We start from the raw sequence: 22,946 nt of genomic DNA, 5'->3' as shown, positions 1-22,946 counted from the left end.
AGTGAATGGGTTAAGTGCCTTCTGCCCACTTTCTCACCCATTTTCCTTTACAACCCCCCCCCCCTTACCTGAGTGAGGATTGGAAACAAGATGAGGAACCCTGACCTTCCAGCCTAAAGGGCAGTGCTGCCTAAGGTTAAACTGCTACCAAAACAAATTTTAAGAACATTTGTTTTGACTATTTTACTTTCGTAGTTCATAATAACAGTAGCAATGTCACCAACAAGACAAAATATCAGGCACTCTCCACTGGGAAAAAAATGAAAAAGAACAAAGGGATGTGTGTCTATCGGTAGGGCCAATTCACACATTGCAAAGATGTATGGAAGAGTTCCACACCTGGGAACACGGGGCACCAACGTGACATGGGCTTATGGTGTGCAGGGAAAGAGTGCATGAGCCTCCCCCCCCCCCTACACAAACATGACATTCTCTGAACCTGGAATGGCTATGAGGAACCACTATTTGCCCCATTGGGGCATGTTTATGTATACTGACAGCTATACTGACATGTTTATGTCAGTATACATGTTTATGTATACTGACATGTTTCCCCAACGGGAAAGCTAGCTTAAATATTGTAATTAGCTTGATAGAGTAGGGGTGTGAAGTGCAGAAAATCAGCATCTGTAATGCTTTCACACAGATGCGAATTGCTAGTATGCTGGAGCAGAAAACTGAATAAAATCCTGTTTAGAAGCACCTCAGGTATTCATGGTCCATCACAGCTTTTGCTTTTGTCAGTGAGACATAACTCATAGCCCAGACAGAGTTATTCTCTACAGCTGGATGCACGCCACGGCACAGCAGGGATTGGCCTGCTCTTCAGACAGCACAGCCTGGGGCCAGTGTTCACTGGCACATCCAAGCCCTCTGAATGCAAGCATTCACATCTGTTCCCTGCAACAGGTGGCCTCCCAGAAGGCACACCCCACCCCAGCAATCTTGCATGCCTTCTCTGCCTGCTGTGCCCTTGCAAGGCCGTGCCGGCATGAGACGGTGTTGGACAAAATCACCATGTGGAGACACCGCCTATCCAGCCCCACTGAGTAGCCTCAGTCTGAGAAAAGGGCAGGGGACTCTGCTGGTATTTAAAATGTTAAGACTCCACAATCCTGGCAGATAACTAAGCAAGAAGATGCGTTTAGGGTTGCTGTGCTAGTGTTTTCAGACGCAGGGGACTCGGATAGCACTTCTTCCTCTAGACATCCATGAAGAGCAGAGTCATTCTGAGTGGGCGGTATTCTAAAAAGCCTTATTCTGAGCACTTACGTGGATGTGGAACTGGTTCTATTGAAACTACGGAGTAGATTATTCTTCTGTCAAAGCAAGTAAGAGCACAATTCATCAATCCACTAGTTTCTGAGAGCCAGTTTGATGTAGTGGTTAAGAGCGTGGGACTAATCTGGAGAGCCAGGTTTGATTCCCCACTCCTCCACTTGAAGCCAGCTGGGTGACCTTGGGCTAGTCGTCATGGCTCTCTGGAGCTCTCTCAGCCCCACCCACCTCACAGGGTGTTTTGTTTTGGGGATAATAATGGCATACTTTGTAAACTGCTCTGAGTAGGTGTTAAGTCATCCTGAAGGGCGGTATATAAATCGAATGTTATTATTATTATTATAGACATGCCTGTAAGGAAAAAGTTCCAAATCTTGCTTGATGGTTTCGACCCAGCTATTAAGTCCCAGTAGCAAAATTTATTTTGGGTTTGTTTGAATTTAAGAGACATGAGGAGAATCTAAAGAAAGATTAAATAAACAAATGATAGAAAATAAAATATTTAAAAGGGGAATTCTGCTTTGCAGTTCAGTGTGGTTAGCTCACGGCCTATGGGTTAGGAGCTGTGCCACTAGAGAGAGAGAAGAGCAGAGCGTAACAGAAAGACAAGACAGGCTGCTTTGAAGAATAAACGCGAGTTTATTCAACACAGAAAACGATATTGCAGGAACACAGACTAGGGAAACTTGAGCGCTTTGATTTTGAAGTCTCCCTCCACAGAGAGGTAAGGCATGGCGTCCAGGCCCAGCCGGTTGGGGAAGGAGATCTCCTGACCGTCGGAAAGTTTCACTTTGAGCTCAGAAGTATCAAAGGAGAAGGAGATCTGCAAACACAGTAAAGGGGTTGAGACAAGCCAGGAATGCAAATTTTCCTGCCTCAGCAGCATTTGAAAGCCTGAAGTTACATTATAAAAAAAGAGTCCAGTAGCACCTTTAAGACTAACCAATTTTATTGTAGCATAAGCTTTCGAGAATCACGTTCTCTTCGTCAGATGCATGGAGGGCAGAAGGAAACTGGTCAAATATAGAGGGGGAGGGGGGAGGAGGAGAGGGGGGATGTAAACAACTCCTTTGATATGGAGATGCAGACAGCTCCTTTTGGTGTGGGGATCAGTTTGCTTGTGTAAAGGTTCAAAGGAGTTTGCCGTGTTAGTCTGTAGTAGCAAAATCAAAAAGAGTTCAGCAGCAGCCCTAGACTATCCAATTCCACTGCAGCTATTACAGACTAACACGGCTAACTCCTCTGGATCTATGAAGTTACATTTAAGCTCTTCCTATGAGCTACAAAAAAAAAAATCTAGTACCTAGCTCAAGTTTGGGGTAGAGCAAGGATGTTCTTATTTTTTACCCCTCCCCTCAAAGGGGACATGAAGTGAATGTACAGTTGCATTCATCACCAGCTTTTAGGAATGGAACTCATGCTGGAGCAATTTTACACAGTTTGCTTTTTAAATTCCTATACAACGTACTGAATAGCTAGATGCATGAGATCCAAGAAAAAAATTCGCATGTGGCAAACCTAAACGCACGAGATGGCGATGGGAGTTATTTTGATAGGCTTGTTCTTCCTATCAATTTCAACAAGACAGGAGATATTTTGCTAGGCTGGAGATTCCCAAACCACGGGTGGCTGCCTACAAAACAAAATATCTTGATATTGGAAACTCGTCTCATTGAGGCAGATGTTAATTTAACCAACTGACCTGAGTCTGGTCTAGAATGCACAGAAAGGGACGGCAGAGTTGACTATACTGCTTCCAAGATGAGGTGAGATATATCGCTTTTCACAGTGACCCTAATGTTAATACACACACCTACACTTTACATTTAAAACTCTGCACGCCAGCTTTCCCAGAATGGAACTGAGCACTAAGACGGTTCAAGCGGCTTCCATTCACTCCACTGATCGAGTCTGAATACTTAAGCCCTCATATTTATAAGCAAAGGTGGCTGCCCTTTCAAAGTTGTCATTCGGCAGTGCAGTCGTGCATGCTAGGAAAATGGAGGAAACGTTCGGCTGGATTCATCGCCGCGCACTTACCTCGGTTTTTTCACCTTGCTGGAAAGGGAAGCTGCTTTCTCGTTGTTCTTCCCCCCATTCCCCTTCTTTCTTGGAGTTGCACACAATGGTGTTCACGTCCCCATGACAGTCGAAGCGTGGATTGAAATGGAGCACCAGGTTCTCGCAGTCTTTCCCCAGGTTCACCACAAAACTGTAAAGAAGACCACAAAGAGGCACATCCTTTCAACCGCAGGGACTGCAGAGCCCCCCAGTATTACAGACAAATGCTTTTCTGTGAACTTTCTGCACTTTGTTCCAACCAGGAACTTGGTTTCAGGTAGGCAGCCATATTAGCCTGCAACGGAAGAGCAAGAGTCGAGTCCAGTAGCACCCAGGAATCTGGTTGCTTTCAGCGCGTTGGCTACAGAGTCACACAGGAAAAACGTTTGCTTTAAGCAGCACGTATACGAGTGAGGTGGCAAGGAGTCAAGTCAGACCCCAGCATGTCTTCCCCCGTTGTCGTGCTCATATAGCCCCCACAGGCCTACATCTCCCCTTTCTATATGCAATGGGCTTATTCTTGTTTGGGACACACTAATCTTTACCACCTTATAAATCAAAGTCTATTGTTTCCCTCTACAGTTTGGATTAGTGGTTAAGAGTGGCAGGACTGAGAGTTTGATTCCCCACTCCTCCCCTTGAAGCCAACTGAGTGACTTCTCTTGGGGACCAGCAGATGGCAAAAGCATTCTATACTTCTAGTGGTTAAGAGCACAGGCCTCTAATCTGGAGAGCCGGGTTTGATTCCCCACTCCTCCATGAAGCCAGCTGGGTGACTTTGGGCGAGTCACAGTTCTCTGGAGCTCTCTCAGCCCCACCCACCTCACAGGATGATTGTTGTGGGGTAATAATAACACTTTGTAAACCGCTCTGAGTGGGCATTAAGTTGTCCTGAAGGGCAGTATATAAATCGAATATTATTATTATTATTATTATTATTATTATTATTATTATTATTATTATTATTATTATTATTATTTTGTCATGTACTTCTCTTCCACACAGCTTTGCAATATCAAATCGAAACTGAAACCAATCCACTGAGGAGGGTGCAGGCTATCCTTAACATGATAGCCTAGATCTTGGAATAATTCATTTGAATTTGATCGAGTTTCTGTTAAACACAATGATGAGAACGTGCACTTTAAAAAGAATGCTGGAACTCTTAAGAAATCCAGTCTACTGATCACTACTAGACAGCTTTTAGAGCTGGCAGAGATCACTCCTCAGAGGGTTTGTTAATTTCATCTTTGTCTCCCTGAAGGCTCTGTCAATTTCATCTCTCTAGTCTAAAACTGTGGAAGCTTAGTTTAAAAAGACAGAGCCTGTGGAGATCAGTCCTTAGAGGTTCACCTCCTTGAAGGCTCTGTCAGTGTCACCTCTCCAGTCTAAAACTGTGTGGGATCGCAACCAGAAGGAGGCAAGGAATGGAAATGGACTGGGGCTGCTTTCCAGAGCCAGGCTTGGACCTGGAGAGGACCTGGAGATGGGCTGAAGTTTCCCGTCTGGCATTTCATATCCCCTTCACACAGCCTTTGCCCTGCTGCCGGCTCTGTCTTTTTAAACTACCCTTCCTGGCTACCATTGCATCTTCTGACACATGTTCTTCACATGTCAGATGTCTCCTTTAGAGACACTCTCAGAAAGGCAGAGCGAACACAGGGGCAATAATGATGAACTCCAGCTGGTGAAGAGCATTTTCAAGTTAATGAAGCAACTCTCCTGTCCACCACCTGTCATGCTTTGATATGAAGAAGTCAACCAGCCTGTTTGCTCACAGCTGATTCTTCTCCCCTTCTCAACTTACCCTTTGGCATCTGGCAAGATCTTCCCCTTCACTTCGATGCTTTCTCCGGGCTTGATTTTCAGCTGAGTTGCAACGAGTCCCTAGAGAAAGGAGGTCAGGCATGCATTCAGGAGGCATTTTGGAAAGAAAAGGAACACCTCTCCCTCTGCTACCCTTGCACCCCTCTGATATCTTAAGAGCTGATGGCCACAATTCAGTGGCTTGGAAATCAAAAATGTGGGTCTTAGAGGCCTTTTGGGAGCAGGCTTTCAAATGCTACAGACAGGGCTTTTTTTCAGCTGGAACGTGGTGGAACAGAGTTCCAGGACCTCTTGAAAATGGACACATGGTTGGCGGCCCAGCCCCTTATCTCCAGACAGAGGGGAGTTTAGATTGCCCTACGCACTGCTCAGCGGCGTGGAGAGCAATCTAAACTCCCCTCTGTCTGGAGATCAGGGGGCTGGGCTGCCAACCATGTGTCCATTTTCTCTGAGGGCCACCCACTGAGTTCCACCACCTCTTTTCCCAGAAAAAAGCCCTGGCTACAGAGCCAAACCAATTTTAGACAGATAGCCATGTGGGTCTTTTCTCTTTTTAAATTTTTTTTATTAAGAGTTTTATATTTTTAAAGAATTTTATAGAAAAGAATTAACAAAATAACACACAAAATAACAAAACAAAGACAACCAAAAATATAAGAAAATATAATAAAAACAAACAAAACTATATAAACTAAAAAGAGGCTTCTGATTTTCTCCACAACAAATATAAGTATAATTATCAAATTTTCTCTTACTCAATGCTAAAAAAAACCGCTCTTTTTTCATAACGTTGCTGTGTTGGTCTTTAGTAGAACAGGACTGGAGTCCAGTGACACTTCAGAGACTGACAAGATTTTCAGGTTATGAGCTTTTGAGAGTCAGAGCTCCCTTCTTAGACAGAATCAAACTTGCTTTTCCTCCTCCATCTATTCTTTCTTCACAGCAGAGCCAGGGCCATTGTTTTAAAGAAGTCAAGTGCTTTTACTACACAGCCAAGAAAGCCTACCACTGGTCTCTTCGCTGGTTAACAAAACTCAACAGCGATAGTTATCATAACAGCAACAACATTCAGTTTATATACCCCCCTTCACGGCAATTTATTGCCCACTCAGAGCGGTTTACAAAGTATGTTATTATCCCCACAACAATCACCTTGTGAGGTGGGCGGGGCTGAGAGAGTTCTGAGAGAGCTGTGACTGACCCAAGGTCACCCAGCGGGCTTCAAGTGGAGGAATGGGAAATCAAACCTGGCTCTCCAGATTAGAGTCCTGCCGCTCTTAAGTGACTGACCCAAGGTCACCCAGCTGGCTTCAAGTGGAGGAGTGGGAAATCAAACCTGGCTCTCCAGATTAGAGTCCTGCCGCTCTTAAGTGACTGACCCAAGGTCACCCATACGGCTTCAAGCAGAGGAGTGGGAAATCAAACCTGGCTCTCCAGATTAGAGTCCTGCCGCTCTTAAGTGACTGACCCAAGGTCACCCAGACGGCTTCAAGCAGAGGAGTGGGGAATCAAACCCGGCTCTCCAGATTAGAGTCCTGCTGCTCTTAAGTGACTGACCCAAGGTCACCCAGCTGGCTTCAAGTGGAGGAGTGGGAAATCAAACCTGACTCCAAATTAGAGTCCTGCTGCTCTTAACCATGACACCAAACTGGGTAGCTTCACTAATAGCCAGGGAATATGAGGGGTGAAGTTTTGAGCAGGGGGAGACATGCACCCCCAGAGACCTCCACAACTCCAAGCATCCTCCTTTGCAGACCCAAGTCATTACATTTAAATCCCTGCACCCTTCTCCCTTCCTAGGATACATTTCCTTACATTTATTGTTTCAAGCTAGTGCTCAAGAGCAACGGCTAATAGCATATCAGCAGGGAACACAAAAGCAAGGGCGGGGGGAAGGTACCCTTCAGCCCAGGAGTCCAAATCTTGGCCTTCTGCTGCATTCTGTGCTAGCCCTTTAAGACAGCACTTCAGTGATAAAGTCTTCGAAGATTACGTATACCACGTTTCTCTCACTTCCAGGAATACAGCCACAGAGGAATTGCAACCTCTTGCTCTAGTCACCTCTAGTCACAGGTACTGCAAGCTACAGAAGGCTGTGAAGAGCGCTGCTTATCTTGGCAGGGGGAAGGGGGCGGACTCCGTTTCCTAAAGCAGCCTGGCACACGGTACTGCAACCGGAGAAAGTTTCCCCCTCACTTATCACCGTACCTAACCGACAAAGGAAGCTTTGACTGTCAAAAGCTCATATTCTAGAAATCTTGTTGGTCTCTAAGGTGCTGCTGGACTCAAGTAATGCTTCACTAAACCAAAAAAAGTTCTCTGCCTTCTCGAAGTGCTAAACTGCTGTCGAGAGCCCTGATGAGTCACCCCGGGGTGGCTTTTCCACACTGGCTCCTCTGCAGAAGCCGCCTCGCTTCTAGTTAAGCACACCCAGTCCATAATAAGCCAGGGCTTTTTTTCAGCTGGAACGTGGTGGAACGGAGTTCCAGAACCACTTGAAAATGGTCACATGGCTGGTGGCCCCGCCCCCTGATCTCCAGACAGAGGGGAGTTCAGATTGCCCTCCGTGCAACCAGCCATGTGACCATTTTCTCCGAGGGCAACCCACTGAGTTCCACCACCTCTTTTCCCAGAAAAAAAGCCCTGGAATAAGCTGTTACCTAAACACAGCCCAAGCTCACACAGCCTTGCAGTTGGATCAGGGCTCTTTCCGGACGACCCTTCACCACCCACGAGAAGTGAGGCTCAGCCACTAGCTCTAGTGACATGAAGGCGATTATCACCATAGCAGCTAAGCTCCCAGTACACTGCTTCTTCACCTAGTCCCACTTAGGGAAAAACGCACAACTCCTAAAAAAACCCAGAACCCGGGAGGAATATTGAACGACTGCAGAGTGCAAAGAGCTGAGCCACACCTCTTCCCAAGCGACTTTACTAGCGCCACGGTTTCACATTCTCTGTCTTGCTCATCCCAGCATACCAGCCCTTTAATGGCTGGGTCTCAACAGCACCTGAACATGAGAACCTTGAACCAAGAACCTGCCAAGTTTTTATGGCTGAGCCTTGAACAGCTATAATTCTATCCCAAGAAGAATCACCTGTTGGTTTTTACCCTTTTAGAAATAAAGAGGCTCCTAGTCTTCAAAAGGGGTTGGGGAGGGGGGGTAAGAACAAGATGCCAGCCCTCCACGGACTGGTACCCACCACATTTCCTCGCAGCCTCCTATCCAGTTAAACAGCAAGAAGCTGGCCCCATTCAGCACTCCTAGAGGTAGTTTCAAATCTTTCTTCAAAAACACCCCTTCTCTGCCGAGTTCTGGACACCCTGAACTTCACTTACACTTTTATCCTTTTAAAGACCAGCTGATGGTTTCTCTGGATGACTTCAGTCATACCCCTGGAAACTCCACCGGGACAAGGAGCTGTGCACTTTTATTTAAAGCCTGTGTGTTGTAAGTCACTACACACAGGATTTTGGTATAGCGGCACATTAGAGACCAACAAGACTTTTAATGCACAAGCTTTCGTGAGTCTAAGCTCCCTTCTTCAGATACAGGACAATTCCCCTGTATCTGAAGAAGGGAGCTCTGACCCTGCAAAGCTTATACGCTTGAAAAATCTTGATCTCTGAGAGCCAAGCTACAAGTGACGAATGACACTTGCCTGGCAAGTGAACAGACTCACATGTATTCCTCCCTGTTTGCTTGTGCTCCACTTGCGCTCCTTGTGGATCAAGTGGAGAGCAAGTGAAAGGCAAGTGAACAGGGAGGAATACACGTGAGACTGTTCACTTGCCAGGCAAGTGTCATTCATCACTTGTAGCTTGGCTCTAAGATGCCACTGGATTCAAATCCTGCTGTTCTACTACACCGCTACCTGCACACCAATAGCATGGTAAAGCCATCATTAAACAGCCCCACAAAGCCCCAAAAGTGAACATACAGCAATCAAAAAAGCAGGAAAATATAGAGCATAAGTTATTCAGGTGCCCAAGCGTTAGCCATAAAACCAACTAGCTCTCCGGTACAAAAGGCAAACGATCCATTAACCAGCTTTCGGCTCGCCCGGCCACATTCCACTCACTTTAAAGCCTCAACCCCCACCGCCTCCTACTCTCCCGCAACACAGGCCCCCCAACTCACACACTCCATGCTGCAGCTTTGCCAAAAGGCAGCCAGCAAATCCAATCTCGGTTCACCTATGACTCAGCAAAGAAGGCCCCCACCAACTCGGCTGCCTTTAAATAGCTGGGGAAAGTGTGTCATATGACACAGAGGGAGTGTTGTGATTGGAGGGTCAGCCCCCCCCCCCAGCAAGACAGCCCCAGCTGGGAAGAATCAGGGTCAGAGGGCTCAAAAACTGGCCTGGTTGCAATGAATGAGCCCCAGTGATGACAAACCAAAGCAGCTGCGGCTGTTATTTTTGCAATCGATAGTGGCAGCAGGCTCTTGGCTGGTGCTCCTCGAGACACTGGCTCATTGTTTTCTTGAGCTGGGGAGTCTGGGCTCCGGCACAGGCAGGGTTGCCAGCCTCCTTGTGGTGGCTGGAGATCTCCTGGAATTACAATTGATCTCCAGGCTACAGATATCAGTTGCCCTGGAGAAAGTGGCTCTTTTGGAGGGTGTGTCCTATGGCATTATCTCCCACAGAGGTCCCTCCCCAAACCCTGTTTTTTCCAGGCTCCACTCCCCCAAATCTCAAGCTGTTTCACAACCTGGAGCTGGCATCCAGAGGCAGGCAGCAGGAAGGCTCCATAAACCAATTAAACTAACAGCCCTTGGATGGAAATCTTGTCCTTTGGCCTTGGTGGGGGGGGAGGACCAGAGATGAGATAAGATAATACGCTTTGCCTAGATGAGGTCCCAAATTCAGGCCTAGATGGCACACTCTAGTCACATGTTTCTTATCCATTGTGGAGTGTCCTTCGGAAGGAACAATTTGCTTCCCAGAAGGAGTGAAAGAGAAGGGGATATTTAACACTTTCCTTGAAACTTTTCCTTACTGCTGAATTTTACCCTTGCCATGCCAGATTCGAGATCTTTCTTAATATGCTCTCCAATCAAGCTTGAGGTATCCAGTTTTTAAAAAATCAAAAACAATTCAATAGTGAAAACAATATAATATCAATAAAAAACAACATACTCATTTAAAAGCAGTTGTTATGGGTACAATCCTAAAGCCCAATCTGGAAACGAGCTTAGATAGCAATTAGGGTTGAATTAAAACCAACAACAAATGCGTTTAAAAAAAATTGGACACCATAAAGTACAGTAATAAAATGCATTGGTTTTGAAAAAAAAATGCTGCAGAGTTTCAGGACAGTGTGAGGGGAAAATCAATTGTTTCTAAATGCAGTGAATGGAGTTTTAAAAAGTTTCTTCCTGGTGCCTAAAAGTTAATAGTTTGGATTTCACTCAGAACTCCAGTATATCAGGAAATTTGTCCCATCCTTTTTAAAGCCATCTAAATTAGTGACACAATTGAATCCTGTGGCAGTGAGTTCCACAAGTTAAGGAAGCATCATTTGAGGAAGTCTTTCCTTTAGTTTCTTCCGAATCTACTGCTTGTCAATATAATTGAGTGTCCCTGAGAGCGGGACCACAAGTGACGCCTGACACAGGTTGGACACTAGTCAGCTCCCCTCAAGTTTTGATGGGAAATGTAGGCATCCTGGTCTTGCAGCCTGGCTCTCCGACTGCTGTCCAATGGACTTTTCAACCGTCACTTGTCCAACATTCTGCCAAGCTGCCTACATTTCCCATCAAAACTTGAGGGAAGCTGGCAAGTGTCCAACCTGTGTCAGGCGTCACTTGTGGTCCCGCTCTGAGTTCTAGTAAGTTGGCGGAGGGAGAAATTTTTCTCTGTCCTCTATCTTTACTCTGCATAATTTTACATATCTCAAGCAAGTCATCTTTTCGCTAGCCCAGAAAGCCTCCACATGAGAATAATAATGACGTCCTGCCTTACAGGGCAGTTGTAAATATTACTGAGATAACGTATATGTAGGGCATTGAACTTCTGAAGCCTGCTGTACAAAAGCTGAGTATCCTCCTGGAGTACCTTGGGCCATTCCTGACCTAAGCCTTCCGTGAGCTGCGTAATTCAGGCTTGTCCCTGCTGCCTTTGTGCACAGATAAATTCAGGCAAAATCAAAGAACCCCTCCGTTTTTTCCCAGACAGAAAAAAGAATCCTGTTGCCTTTGGCAGGAGTGTTGTATTCCAGCAAGGTCCCCCCTTCCTCCCTTTACTGGAATATTTTGGCAAGATGGGAAAGTTATCGCCCCCTTGGGATTTCGACAGACAGGAGGAAGAGACAGGCGAAGCTGTTTCCATTGTTGCTCTTGTGTTTAGTTCATCCCTCTTTGATTTTGCTACCACAGACTAACAGGGCTAACTCCTCTGCCTCTTCCTGCAGCCTGGCTTGTGATTGGCAGGCACAAGTGATGAATTCTCGTCCGGGCTTTGTTTGCAAACTAGGAGCAGATGGGAAGCCAAGACAGAAGGCGGCTGAGCTGGAACTTTAGTTTAAACCTTGAATGGGGTTAAGACTTGCTGGGCTGCTTGAGGCAAGTCAGTAACTCCCAGCCTCCATTGCTCATCTTTAGAATAGAAATAGTGTTGGCTTTGGTGGCTGCAGAGAGGCAAATAATACTTTTGTAGCATTTGTGCAGCCTTTTTCATTTTTCAAAGAATTTCACATACATTGTCACAATAATCCTTAGAGCAGCCCTGCCAGGTAGGCCAGTATGATGACAACTCCCTCATTGCAGAGGAAAGACTAAGGGCCAGGGCTTTTTTTCAGCAGGAACGCGGTGGAACGGAGTTCCGGCACCTCTTTAAAATGCTCACATGGCCGGTGGCCCCGCCCCCTGATCTCCAGACAGAGGGGAGTTGAGATTGCCCTCTGCGCTGCTGGAGCAATCCTGCAATGTGGAGCGGCACGGAGGGCAATCTCAACTCCCCTCTGTCTGGAGATCAGGGGGTGGGGCCACCGGCCATGTGACCATTTTCGCCGAGGGCAATTTAAACTTTAAAAAACTCCCTCCTTGTTCCAGCTGACCCAAAGTGACGTCATTGTGAGGTCTTGAGTTCCACCACTGAGTTCCACTACCTCTTTTCCCAGAAAAAAGCCCTGGGTATTATTATTATTTATGTCATTTATAGTCCACCTTTCTCACTGAGACTCAGGGGGCGGGGCCACTGGCCATGTGACCACTTTCGCCGAGGGCGATTTAAACTTTAAAAAACTCCTCCCTTGTTCTAGCTGACCCAAAGTGATTTCATTGTGCTGTCCTGAGTTCCACTACTGAGTTTCACCACCTCTTTTCCCAGAAAAAAAGCCCTGCTAAGGGCCAAGCTACAAGTGATGAATGACAGGGAGGAATACACGTGAGTCTGTTCACTTGCCATTCAAGTGTCATTCGTCACTTGTAGCCTGACCCTATGGCTGAGAATTTGCAGCTCAGATGGGATTGGAACTGACAGCTTCGGGAATTAAAGCTCATTCATGGAGTGCAGATGGGCCCAGAGGGGTTTTCCCCTGGTCTGTTGGCAAACTGGCTTCCAAGTGTGTGCTTAGGTTCATATGCTAACAAAGTCCAGGAACCTTCTCAGAACCTGGACCAGGCAACCGATCCCTAGGTGGCAGAATCAAGAGGATCTTGTCAATTGTCCGTGATGGAGATCCAGAACTGGAGAGAAGACAATGGCTGATTCCGCGCATGTTGGATAATGCACTTCCAATCCTCTTTAGAGATCATTTGGAACTGAATTTTTCGAGTGTGAAACAAAAAATCCACTTCCAAACGATAGCTAAAGTGCATTGAAAGTGAATTATCCAACGTGTGCGGAATCAGCCACTGTATGACACTCTAAGTGAGCCAATAGTTTTAGGCTTATTGCTTATATATTGGTATTTCTTTAATAAAAGCACATTACAGTGAAGTTTCCAGGAGACGGAGAGTCTTCCTCTCCAAATTAGAATTCTAACCAATGCAGAGAACCTTTCCTTAAAAGAAAACTCATTGTCCGCTTTGACCAGTAGGTGACACTCTCTGCACAAGCACAGCAAAAATGAAGCCAGCGGTGTGTGGAGAGAATCCATGCTGCCGGATCAGGTCTTATTTATCCCTTCTTTTAAAACTATTTCATTAACTTTTTTTTGACAAGCACATTTTTCACAGGTGAAGACACTGAACTGGACAGCAGTAGAAATCTACAAGAGATACAATTTTAAAAAGAAAACAGGAGAGCGGACTGAAAAGGAAGAGAAGGAAAAATGCTTCGTGGGGTAGTTAAGTCTGCCGATTTTTTAGTTTAGTTTTCACTGCTTTGTTCATTGTTAAGATTGTTCACTGCCTGGAGAAATGTTGGGGTTTTGTCTGCGTTTCACCCACTAACAGGGCTTCCCAGAGCTCACATAAAATGGAGATATAAACAAAGCAATTGAAGCATAGAATGCATAAATCGGAGATATAAACAAAACAAAGATATAAACAAAGGGCGCTGACTGTCCAGGAGAAAAATTCCTGTCCCAATAATAATAGAGGCTTCGTGTGTGGAAATGGGCAGTTGAAGCTTTGAATGGCACAGAGGTCAATAACATTTCCTGGTATTTGCTGAAGATCCAAGGAATCTTCAATTTAAAAATTGGTCATAGATCCAGAGGAGTTAGCCGTGTTAGTCTGTAGTTGCAAAATAGTAAAGAGTCCATGATGAAGAGAGCTGTGATTCTCGAAAGCTTATGCTACAATAAAATTGGTTAGTCTTAAAGGCGCAACTGGACTCTTTATTATTTAAAAATGGGCAACTCTAATGTAAACCTGTGCCTGGGACTGAATGTGATACCTCCCACGAAGAAGGTATGAGCTTTGCTACTGAATTACGCCCTCCCACAGCCTGCATATCTACCACAACCCATACTCTTCACACGGGGTTTTTCCGCATACAATAGGTTTGAATGTGTTATTTTCCCCTCACTTCCTTGAGAACCTTTCAAAGTATCAACATAAGGTGAATAATAACTTTCCCGTGAGCTTGCCATTCCAGTAAACATTGGAGAGCCTCCCAACCAGCCTCTTGCCGAGGGGGGGCATTTGACCATCTGCCCCCCCCCCGATATGAGCTACAGCTTAAATGGAATGACCTGTTTCCTCGTCCTTCTCCCAACCCTCTGTGTATTACTAGCAGGGGTGGGTTGTAAGGTCGCTGTCTGGGGGTGGTGTTTTATGGAAATTCTGTGGTTTACTGTAAATTTAAAATGTAAATTATATTTTATTGCTATAACCCTCCCTGAGCCTGCTTACAGGGAGGGCGGGATAGAAGCCCAATACTAATACTAATACTAATACTAATACTAATACTAATACTAATACTAATACTAATACTAATACTAATACTAATACTAATACTAATACTAATACCTTTGCAGCACAAGAACAACTATTGCAAACAAATGTTATGAAAGCCAAAATTCAGAAAATCAGTGAAAATCCAAAATGACACTGTGTCCCACCTTATCTCTGAATGCAGTAAAATTGCACAGACTACAAAGCTAGACATGACAGGGTCACAAAGCTGATTCATTGGTCATTGTGTAAAAAGTATAACTTGTCAGTATCAAAGAATTCATGGGAACATCAGCTGGAAAAGGTGCTAGAAAATGACCAAGTCAAGATTTTGTGGGATTTCAGAATTCAAACTGATCGGCACCTTGAACATAATACACCAGACATAACAGTCGTGGAAAATCGAAAAGTCTGGATAATTGACACTGCAATTCTTGGGGATGCCAGAGTTGAAGAAAGAGAACAAGAAAAAAATGATTAAATATAGAGGTCTGGCAATAGAAACCACCCAACTACGGAAGAAGAATGCAACAGGAGTCCCCATTGTCATAAGTGCACTTGGAACCATCTCGAAAAACTTTGCAATACATATGGAAAAACTGCAGCTTTCTGACATAACACCTACAGAACTGCAAAAGATGGCGCTGCTTGGAACAGCGTACATATTACACCGATATCTGGAAACTTGTATCAGCTTAGCAACGCCAATCAATAATAACATGTGACCTCTGCTTATTGTTGATTGTGTTTTGGATAATTCGAATAATAGTAATAGTAATAGTAATAGATCCAGAGGAGTTAGCCGTGTTAGTCTGTAGTAGCAAAATCAAAAAGAGTCCAGTAGCACCTTTAAGACTAACCAATTTTATTATAGCATAAGCTTTCGAGAATCAAGTTCTCTTCATCAGATGCCTGATCAAAACTGGGCAGATACAGAAGAGGAGGGGGAAAGAGAGAGAAAGAGAGGAAAGAAGGGGGCATAAATCACAAGAGGACAGAATGCAATTAGCATGGAGGCTATCAAAACATTCCTTTGCTTGGAAATGTAAACATCTCCTTTTGGTGTGCAGTCAGTTTGCTGTATTAGTTTGTAGCAGTGAAGGTATCCAATTCCTATGTAGGCTTATACTACATAGGAATTGGATACCTTCACTGCTACAAACTAATACAGCAAACTGACTGCACACCAAAAGGAGATGTTTACATTTCCAAGCAAAGGAATGTTTTGATAGCCTCCATGCTAATTGCATTCTGTCCTCTTGTGATTTATGCCCCCTTCTTTCCTCTCTTTCTCTCTCTTTCCCCCTCCTCTTCTGTATCTGCCCAGTTTTGATCAGGCATCTGATGAAGAGAACTTGATTCTCGAAAGCTTATGCTATAATAAAATTGGTTAGTCTTAAAGGTGCTACTGGACTCTTTTTGATTTTAGTAATAGTAATAGTAATAGTAATAGTAATAGTAATAGTAATAGTAATAGTAATAGTAATAGTAATAGTAATAGTAATAGTAATAGTAATAGTAAGATCTCTGGCAGAAACCTGTATCAGCTTAGCAAAGCCAATCAATAATAACATGTGACCCCTGCTTATTGTTGATTGTGTTTTGGATGATAATGATAATGACAATGATAATGATAATGATAATAGGCTGCATTCTGAAGAATGCAGGGAAGGGACTTCCAGGGTCATCTAGTCCAACCCCCTGCACAATGCAGAAAATTAACAAACTAGCTCCCCCGCACACACACCCAGTGACCCCTGCTCCATGCCCAGAAGATGGCAAAATACCGTCAGGATCTCTAGCCAAAGTGGCCTGGGAAAATTTGCTTCTTGACCCCGAAGTGGCAATCAGCCTCACCCTGGGCATGTAAGAAGCATGTAAGCTCATTTAGACTACATTTGGTGGTGGAGAGCTCCGTCAAGTCACAGCTGACGTGTGGCGACCCCTGGTGGGGTTTTCAAGGCAAGAGACGAACAGAGGTGGTTTTGCCATTGCCTGCCTCTGCAACCCTCGTCTTTGTCGGAGGTCTCCCATCCAATTACTCACCAAGATCGACCCTGCTTAGCTTCTGAGACCTGACAAGATCGGGCTCTCCTGGGCTATGCAAGTCAGGGCAGACTGCATTTACACATATATGCACAGGGTTGCAGACAACCATTCAGATGACCCCCAAAATGGTAATGTGAATGATGTCTTAGATTGCAACCTGCTGTTACGCACTTTATGCCCCAGCTGCAAAGGGGATACAGGAATGAGATTATTCCAAAGCTCTGAAGCAGTGTGGAGATATTCCGCTTAATTTCCTAATTGCATGACTGGAAGGGACCCCCCTGCCCCTGTAAATTCCTCTCTATTTACTCACTGAAGAATTTCTGTTATTAATTGTGCAATCAAGTGAAGTTATGGAAGAGACAGTTCTAGTGGGACGCAGATCCCTGTTTCCTGGCAGGACCAGTGGTGGCATCTTACGAGCTGGAAGGCTGTCACTTTAAATCTTTTCACTTGCCGAGCAGCGCAGCCAGGAGGGAAGTAGCCGCTTACAGACGATGCACAGCAAAGGATGTTCTTTGGATTCTCCGATGGCCCCTTTCATGCCATAGAGGAAGTGGGTATGACTCTCCTGTGACCTGTTTTGCCCCCTTGCCCCCACCACTGGTGGCTGGGGAGGGCAATATTGCTGGTATGAGCTCTGCAGGGGTCAGATTATTACGGATCTATTACGGAGCCGTCCTGACCGGGATAGCCCAGGCTAGCTGGACGTCGTTAGATCTTGGAAGCTAATCAGGGTGGGACCTGGTTACTAATTGGATGGGAAACTACCAAGGAAGTCCGGGGCTGCTACACGGAGGCAGGCAATGGCAAACCAGCTCTGCACATCTCTTGACTTATAAACCCTCTGGGGACACCATAAGTTGTCCGTCACTTGAAGGCACTTTACATACACACACATTAAGCTGCTGACTCCGACCTCGCTCTGAGTAACTTGTCCCTTAAAGTCTGAACGGGGCATGCTACCTGGCAGCTGTGGCGTTGCTATCTAGGCTTGACAACCTCCAGAGAAAACTGAAAATTTATTAAGTAGTAAAGACTCCAGTAGCACCTTTAAGACTAACCAACTTTATTGTAGCATAAGCTTTCGAGAATCACAGCTCTCTTCGTCAGATTCTCGAAAGCTTATGCTACAATAAAGTTGGTTAGTCTTAAAGGTGACACTGGACTCTTTACTATTTTTCAACTACAGACTAACATGGAATTGTAAGATAAGAGGAACTCTGATGAAGATTGACTCAAAACGGGAATGGAGTCGGCAACCCGTCTGAACTGGATTTGTTACTATTGAAAGAAGAGCTGTGAACTGGTTTTGTTACTGCCTTAAGGTTCTCCCCCAATAGAAGAAATATGTGGAATTTCTACACTTGGTATGTTATTCTTGAGGAGGGGAACCTGCTTATTTTAAGGGATTGAAATATATCATTGTTATTTCACTACAAGTTATTTATATGGCTTATTAAATTGTTGTTAACAGTGCGGTATTTGTAACCTACAGCCACGTACTTTGTACTTTATTTATAAGCCTCCAGGGGAGGCCTGCTGTTCTCCCAGAATTATCTGATCTCTAGACTACACAGATCACTTCCTCGAGAGAAAATAGTAGCTTCAGAGGGCAGATTCTATGGTACGTCATAGAGATTAGATGAAGTCCTTCCTCAAATTCTCCCCGTCACCAGGCACTGCTCCCTCATCTCCAGGAATTTCTCCAGACAAAGATGGCAAGCCTGTCCCTGAGAGGGGCCGTAGCTCAGTAGTAGATCAAATGTTGCAGATCTCAGCATTTCCAGTTCTAAGGTTCTGGGCTAGGCTCCAAGGTTCTGGAGAATCCCTTCTGATCAGAGTAGACATTACGGGACTAGGTAGACCTGCAGGGCAGCTTTGTATGTCTGGAAACGTGGTTGCTTGAAAGCTGTGATTCTGGGCTGCCAACTTTCAAACCAGTCCCTCTAGCTGTCCCTTTAATATCCATTTGATCTACGGCCTTTAACACTTTTATTTACGTCATTTATTTTATTTATTTACGTCATTTATAGTCCGCCTTTCTCACTGAGACTCAAGGCGGATCACACAGTATGAGGTGAATACAATCAGTATTAACCTCATATTTAGCTTCCTGCCATGGAAAGCTTCAAATTAAAGGGACAAGACCCTTTTCCCCTGGCCAGTTGGCAACCTCAGCAAGTAGGATCTTTACACTGTTTCTCTTCCTGGTTCCCTGAGGACATGATTATTAACCTGTTTAAATGAATCTATTACCTAGGGCCTGCCCAGCCACTTGTCTATCCTCCACTAAGAAGGTAAAGATGAACAAAATCCTGCAATATCACAAAGGTGAGTACCTAATACTATTTTTCTGTGCTTATGCACCGTTGAGAAATACACACACCTGCCCTGAAGTCTTTCTTGCAGGCCCCCACCCCCTGGATCTGTCCCGTTTCCCTACAAAATGTTCTTTAGGGGGGAGAGAGTACAGCAGTTGGCGTATGAAGCTGCCTTATGCCAAGTCAAACCACCGGCCTTCCTATCTTAGTGTCATCTGCTCTGATTGCTAGTGCTTCTTTTTTTAGTCATCTATATCCCACTATTCTCCCTAATCAGGAACCAAAGCAGCTTCTAGGGGGAAGGCACCTTCCTTTTTTTATTTCCTGCCGTCCCAGTTCAGGGGAAGGGGCCACCTCCCCGTAGTAAGGCATCTGTTGCAGTTCTGCAGGGCCTGTAAGATGGAGCTGTTCCGCCTGTCCTTTCTCTGCTTGCTGAGCCCCGTTCCCAGCAGCCCTGAGCACTGAATCGTGGCTGGACCTGTAGCTTTTTATAGTAGTCTCTGTGCTGTCGATGACGTCCAGGGCTTTTTTTCTGGGAAAAGAGGTGGTGGAACTCAGTGGGCTGTCAGCAGAGGGGGCAACTCTTGACGGGAGGCAGTGCCCCTGGTACCACATGCGTGTGTGCAAAGTGCGCGCACACTCCCAGGACCACACAATGACGTCACTTTAGGTCAGCTGAAACAAGGGGGGAGTTTTTTAAAGTTTAAATCGCCCTTGGAGAAAATCTCAACTCCCCTCTGTCTGGAGATCAGGGGGCGGGGCCACCAGCCATGTGACCATTTTCAAGAGGTTCCAGAACACCATTCCACCGCGTTCCAGCTGAAAAAAAGCCCTGATGACGCCTAATAGACTGTTGCTTGATCTCTGTAATTTTTCACCCTGTAATTTATTGTTGTTAGCTGCTCTGAGCCCGTTTGCGGGAGGGCGGGATATAACTATAATAAAACAAATAAAATAAATAATTGCATGCAGAAGTACCCAGGTTCAATCCCCAGCAGCTCTGGTTAAAAGGATTAGGTAGTAGGTGTTATAAAACACCTCAGCCTCAGAGTCTCTCTACACAAGACATCTTACCCAGGAACACTCGAGTATAGGGAGATGCGATATTAGCCTCCCCGAAGGCTCTGATGAAATTAACAAACCCTCTGAGGAGCAATCTCAGCCAGCTCTGTGTACAGAGGTGAAATTGACAGAGAGCCTTTCACTCTGTCTTTTTAAACTACACTTCCCGGCTAGCATTCCGTCTCCCTACACTTGAGCGTTCTCGTGTAAGATGTCTCACGTAGAAAGACTCTCAGGCTAGAGCTGCTGCCAGTCTCAGTAATTAGTACTTGGACCAGCTGTCAAGTTTAGTACAAAGCAGCTTCATGTGTTCATGCTTGCCCCTCCTCCATGTTGTCATCACGCAACAACCTCCAAGGTCCAAGGTGAGTTTCCATGGCAAGAGTGAGGATTCGAACCCGGTTCCACATTCAAACTACCACACCCCACTGGCAACAACTCAGGGAATGCCCAAGATCTTCTGCATTTAAAAAAAAAACTATTCTCTGCTACTGACCTCATCCCCAGTGACTGAGAGCATAAAATAAAGTGGTGCAGGGATTCAGGGATCAGCAGTACCAACTAGGGCCTTTTAGAGACCATCTGTACAAGTTCCCCGATTGGCTTGTTTGCTTTATAATCACAGTGATACAAGAGCTGGTTGGAACAACTAGTTTGACCTGCGTTCATACACACCTGATAGGGGCTAGCTTAGCTGCCTTGTCAATTCCTCCAGCTCTTTAGGCATTGCATACATCTTTCAGCCAGACAACACATATGTCGTCCTCCTTGGCTGTTTCTCTTTCAGCTTTTCTCCAACTCACACACACACACACCCCACACACACATCTAGAAAATCAAGCAAAGCCCTGGGACAATAGAAGTCCTCATGACCAGAGTAATTGGAGCTGACAGAACTGATGGGAAATTATGAATCTCTGTTCTCTAGCAAGCCTCTCCCTTCCATGTGCCATTTTCAAAGCATGGAATTTACGGTCTTGACAGTGGCATACTCTGTGTCTCAGGCTTCTTAAGAGAAGGCAAGGACATTCAAAAGCATTTGATAACATTTATCACTTAGCTTTTATACCTGGGCTGGCCGGAATGCTTATTCCCAAGGGCATCGTTCCAGGCATGGCGATCAGGTGTTCTCTTTGAGCAGTTGCCATTTCCACAGGATTGTGGGGAATTTCATTGGCCTGACTGGCAGCCGAGGTGGATGGCATAAACTACTACGTCCGTGTGGCTGTCTTCATACAATAAACCTGAGAATGATACGGGGAGAAAGGGGCCTGCCTTCGTTTAAGATCTTTTTATGCAATCAGGATTATCAGTGTTTATTAGTCTAAACAGTGAAGTGGAACCTCCAAGTTCAGAGGCAGTATATCTCTGAATTCCAGTTGGAGAGCCTATTTGCATTGGTGTCTTGCCTATGGGCTTCTTGAAACCACCTGGCTGGCTGCTGTAGAAAGCATGATGCTAGTCAAAATTGGCTGACCCAGCAGAGGACATCCCAAAAGCCTCAAAAGTTGAGAGCCGCAAGATACAAGAGAGACCCCCCCCCGAATCTCTCCCCTATTTAGGCAGCTCTCTTTTCCTTGTTACATCTAAACCTTCAATGAGTAGCAGCAGAACAGCATGAACTGTCTGTTGAAAAGTACATATGAACACATATGAACACGCGAAGCTGCCTTCTAATGAATCCGACGGTTGGTCTTTCGAGGTCTCTACTAAAAGTGGGCACAAACCAAAATACGAACCAAAATTCATCACGAACCAGGGCGGTTCGTGGTTCACGAACCGGCGGTTTGTCAGAGCCCATTTCTGATGAACTGCCACAAACTTTAGGCCGGTTCGTTTGGTTTGTTTTTCAATTCATCACTGCAGACAGCCTGGCACTGATCAATCAGTTTCCTAGGCAACAGGGGGGTGGGCTTTCTGCAACCCCAGAAGTGACCCTCTGCTGCCCTGGAAGTGACCTTCTGCTGCCCCAGAAGTGGCATTTTTAGGTTTGCAAGTTCATGAAAGTTCATAGTTCATGAAACGCAACGAACCACGAACCACACGGTTTGGTATTTTCCCAGTTTGTGCCCACCTCTAGTGTCTACCCAAACTGGCAGCGGTTCTTCAAAAGGTCTTTCACAACTCCTAGTACTTGATCCTTCTGAGGGAGATGCCGGTTATTGAATGTGGAACCTTCTCCATGCCAAGTATCAGGACACCATAATCAAGAAGTGATGGCCATGCATGTGTGAACCAGCCTCCAATGAACTCAGATGACTGCTTTGATACCTTGATGTTCTCTCTAAGCAGGATTGGGGCAAACACTGCAGGCAGAAAATGTGTCCATTCCATTTCCCATGCGTAAGCCCTGGATTTCCAATCAAAATACACCTACCAATACAGATTTTGGCAGGTTTTACTTGCACAACAGTTTACACAGTATTGCAGGTTTAAGTAAAGGCCTTGGGTGTCTTTATGCATGTGCTTCAGTTATCCCTGCACTGCATCATGGGTTTTGTAAGCTTGAAGTTGCATGAACAGTTGTTCTCTCACACATATATCTCTCAGCTTTAAGTAGTTTAGAGGAGCTATATGATTCAAATATCACAAGGAATTTACCCCTTGAACCCACAATTTGCTTGTAAGAATGAACCTGGTTTATATGGGGGAACACATAATGCAAATACATGTAAGCAGGGCTTTTTTTCAGGGGGAATGGAGTTCTGGAACCTCTTGAAAATGGTCACATGGCTGGTGGCCCTGCCCCCTGATCTCCAGACAGAGGGGAGTTTAGATTGCCCTCCGTGCTGCTCGGCAGCAATCTAAACTCCCCTCTGTCTGGAGATCAGGGGGCGGGGTCACCAGCCATGTGACCATTTTCTCCGAGGGCAACCCACTGAGTCCCCCCACCTCTTTTCCCAGAAAAAAAGCCCTGCATGTAAGCATGACTCATGGAAACGTGGAGGAGTTTGGAACAGCTGGCAGAATTTTCAGATCATAATTGATGGAACTGCAA

At 45.3% G+C, this 22,946-nt stretch overlaps 1 protein-coding gene across 1 annotated transcript; it reads right to left on the bottom strand.

Moving 5' to 3' along the window:
* Positions 1–1,897: 1,897 nt before the first annotated feature.
* LOC129336617 (16 kDa beta-galactoside-binding lectin-like) lies at positions 1,898–9,398 on the bottom strand. Its single transcript, XM_054989842.1, has 4 exons — positions 9,309–9,398; positions 5,147–5,226; positions 3,319–3,490; positions 1,898–2,101 (listed from the first exon to the last, which is right to left on the bottom strand). The coding sequence occupies exons 1-4, from the start codon at positions 9,315–9,317 to the stop codon at positions 1,955–1,957; spliced, it is 408 nt and encodes a 135-aa protein (XP_054845817.1). The 5' UTR covers positions 9,318–9,398; the 3' UTR covers positions 1,898–1,954.
* Between the last annotated feature and the right edge of the window lie 13,548 nt (positions 9,399–22,946).

The sequence above is a fragment of the Eublepharis macularius genome, chromosome 10 (genome assembly GCF_028583425.1).
Source record: "Eublepharis macularius isolate TG4126 chromosome 10, MPM_Emac_v1.0, whole genome shotgun sequence".
Classification (NCBI taxonomy): Eukaryota; Metazoa; Chordata; class Lepidosauria; order Squamata; family Eublepharidae; genus Eublepharis; species Eublepharis macularius.
Note: the sequence above shows the minus strand (reverse complement) of the source record. Positions and strands in the feature narration are given on the sequence as shown.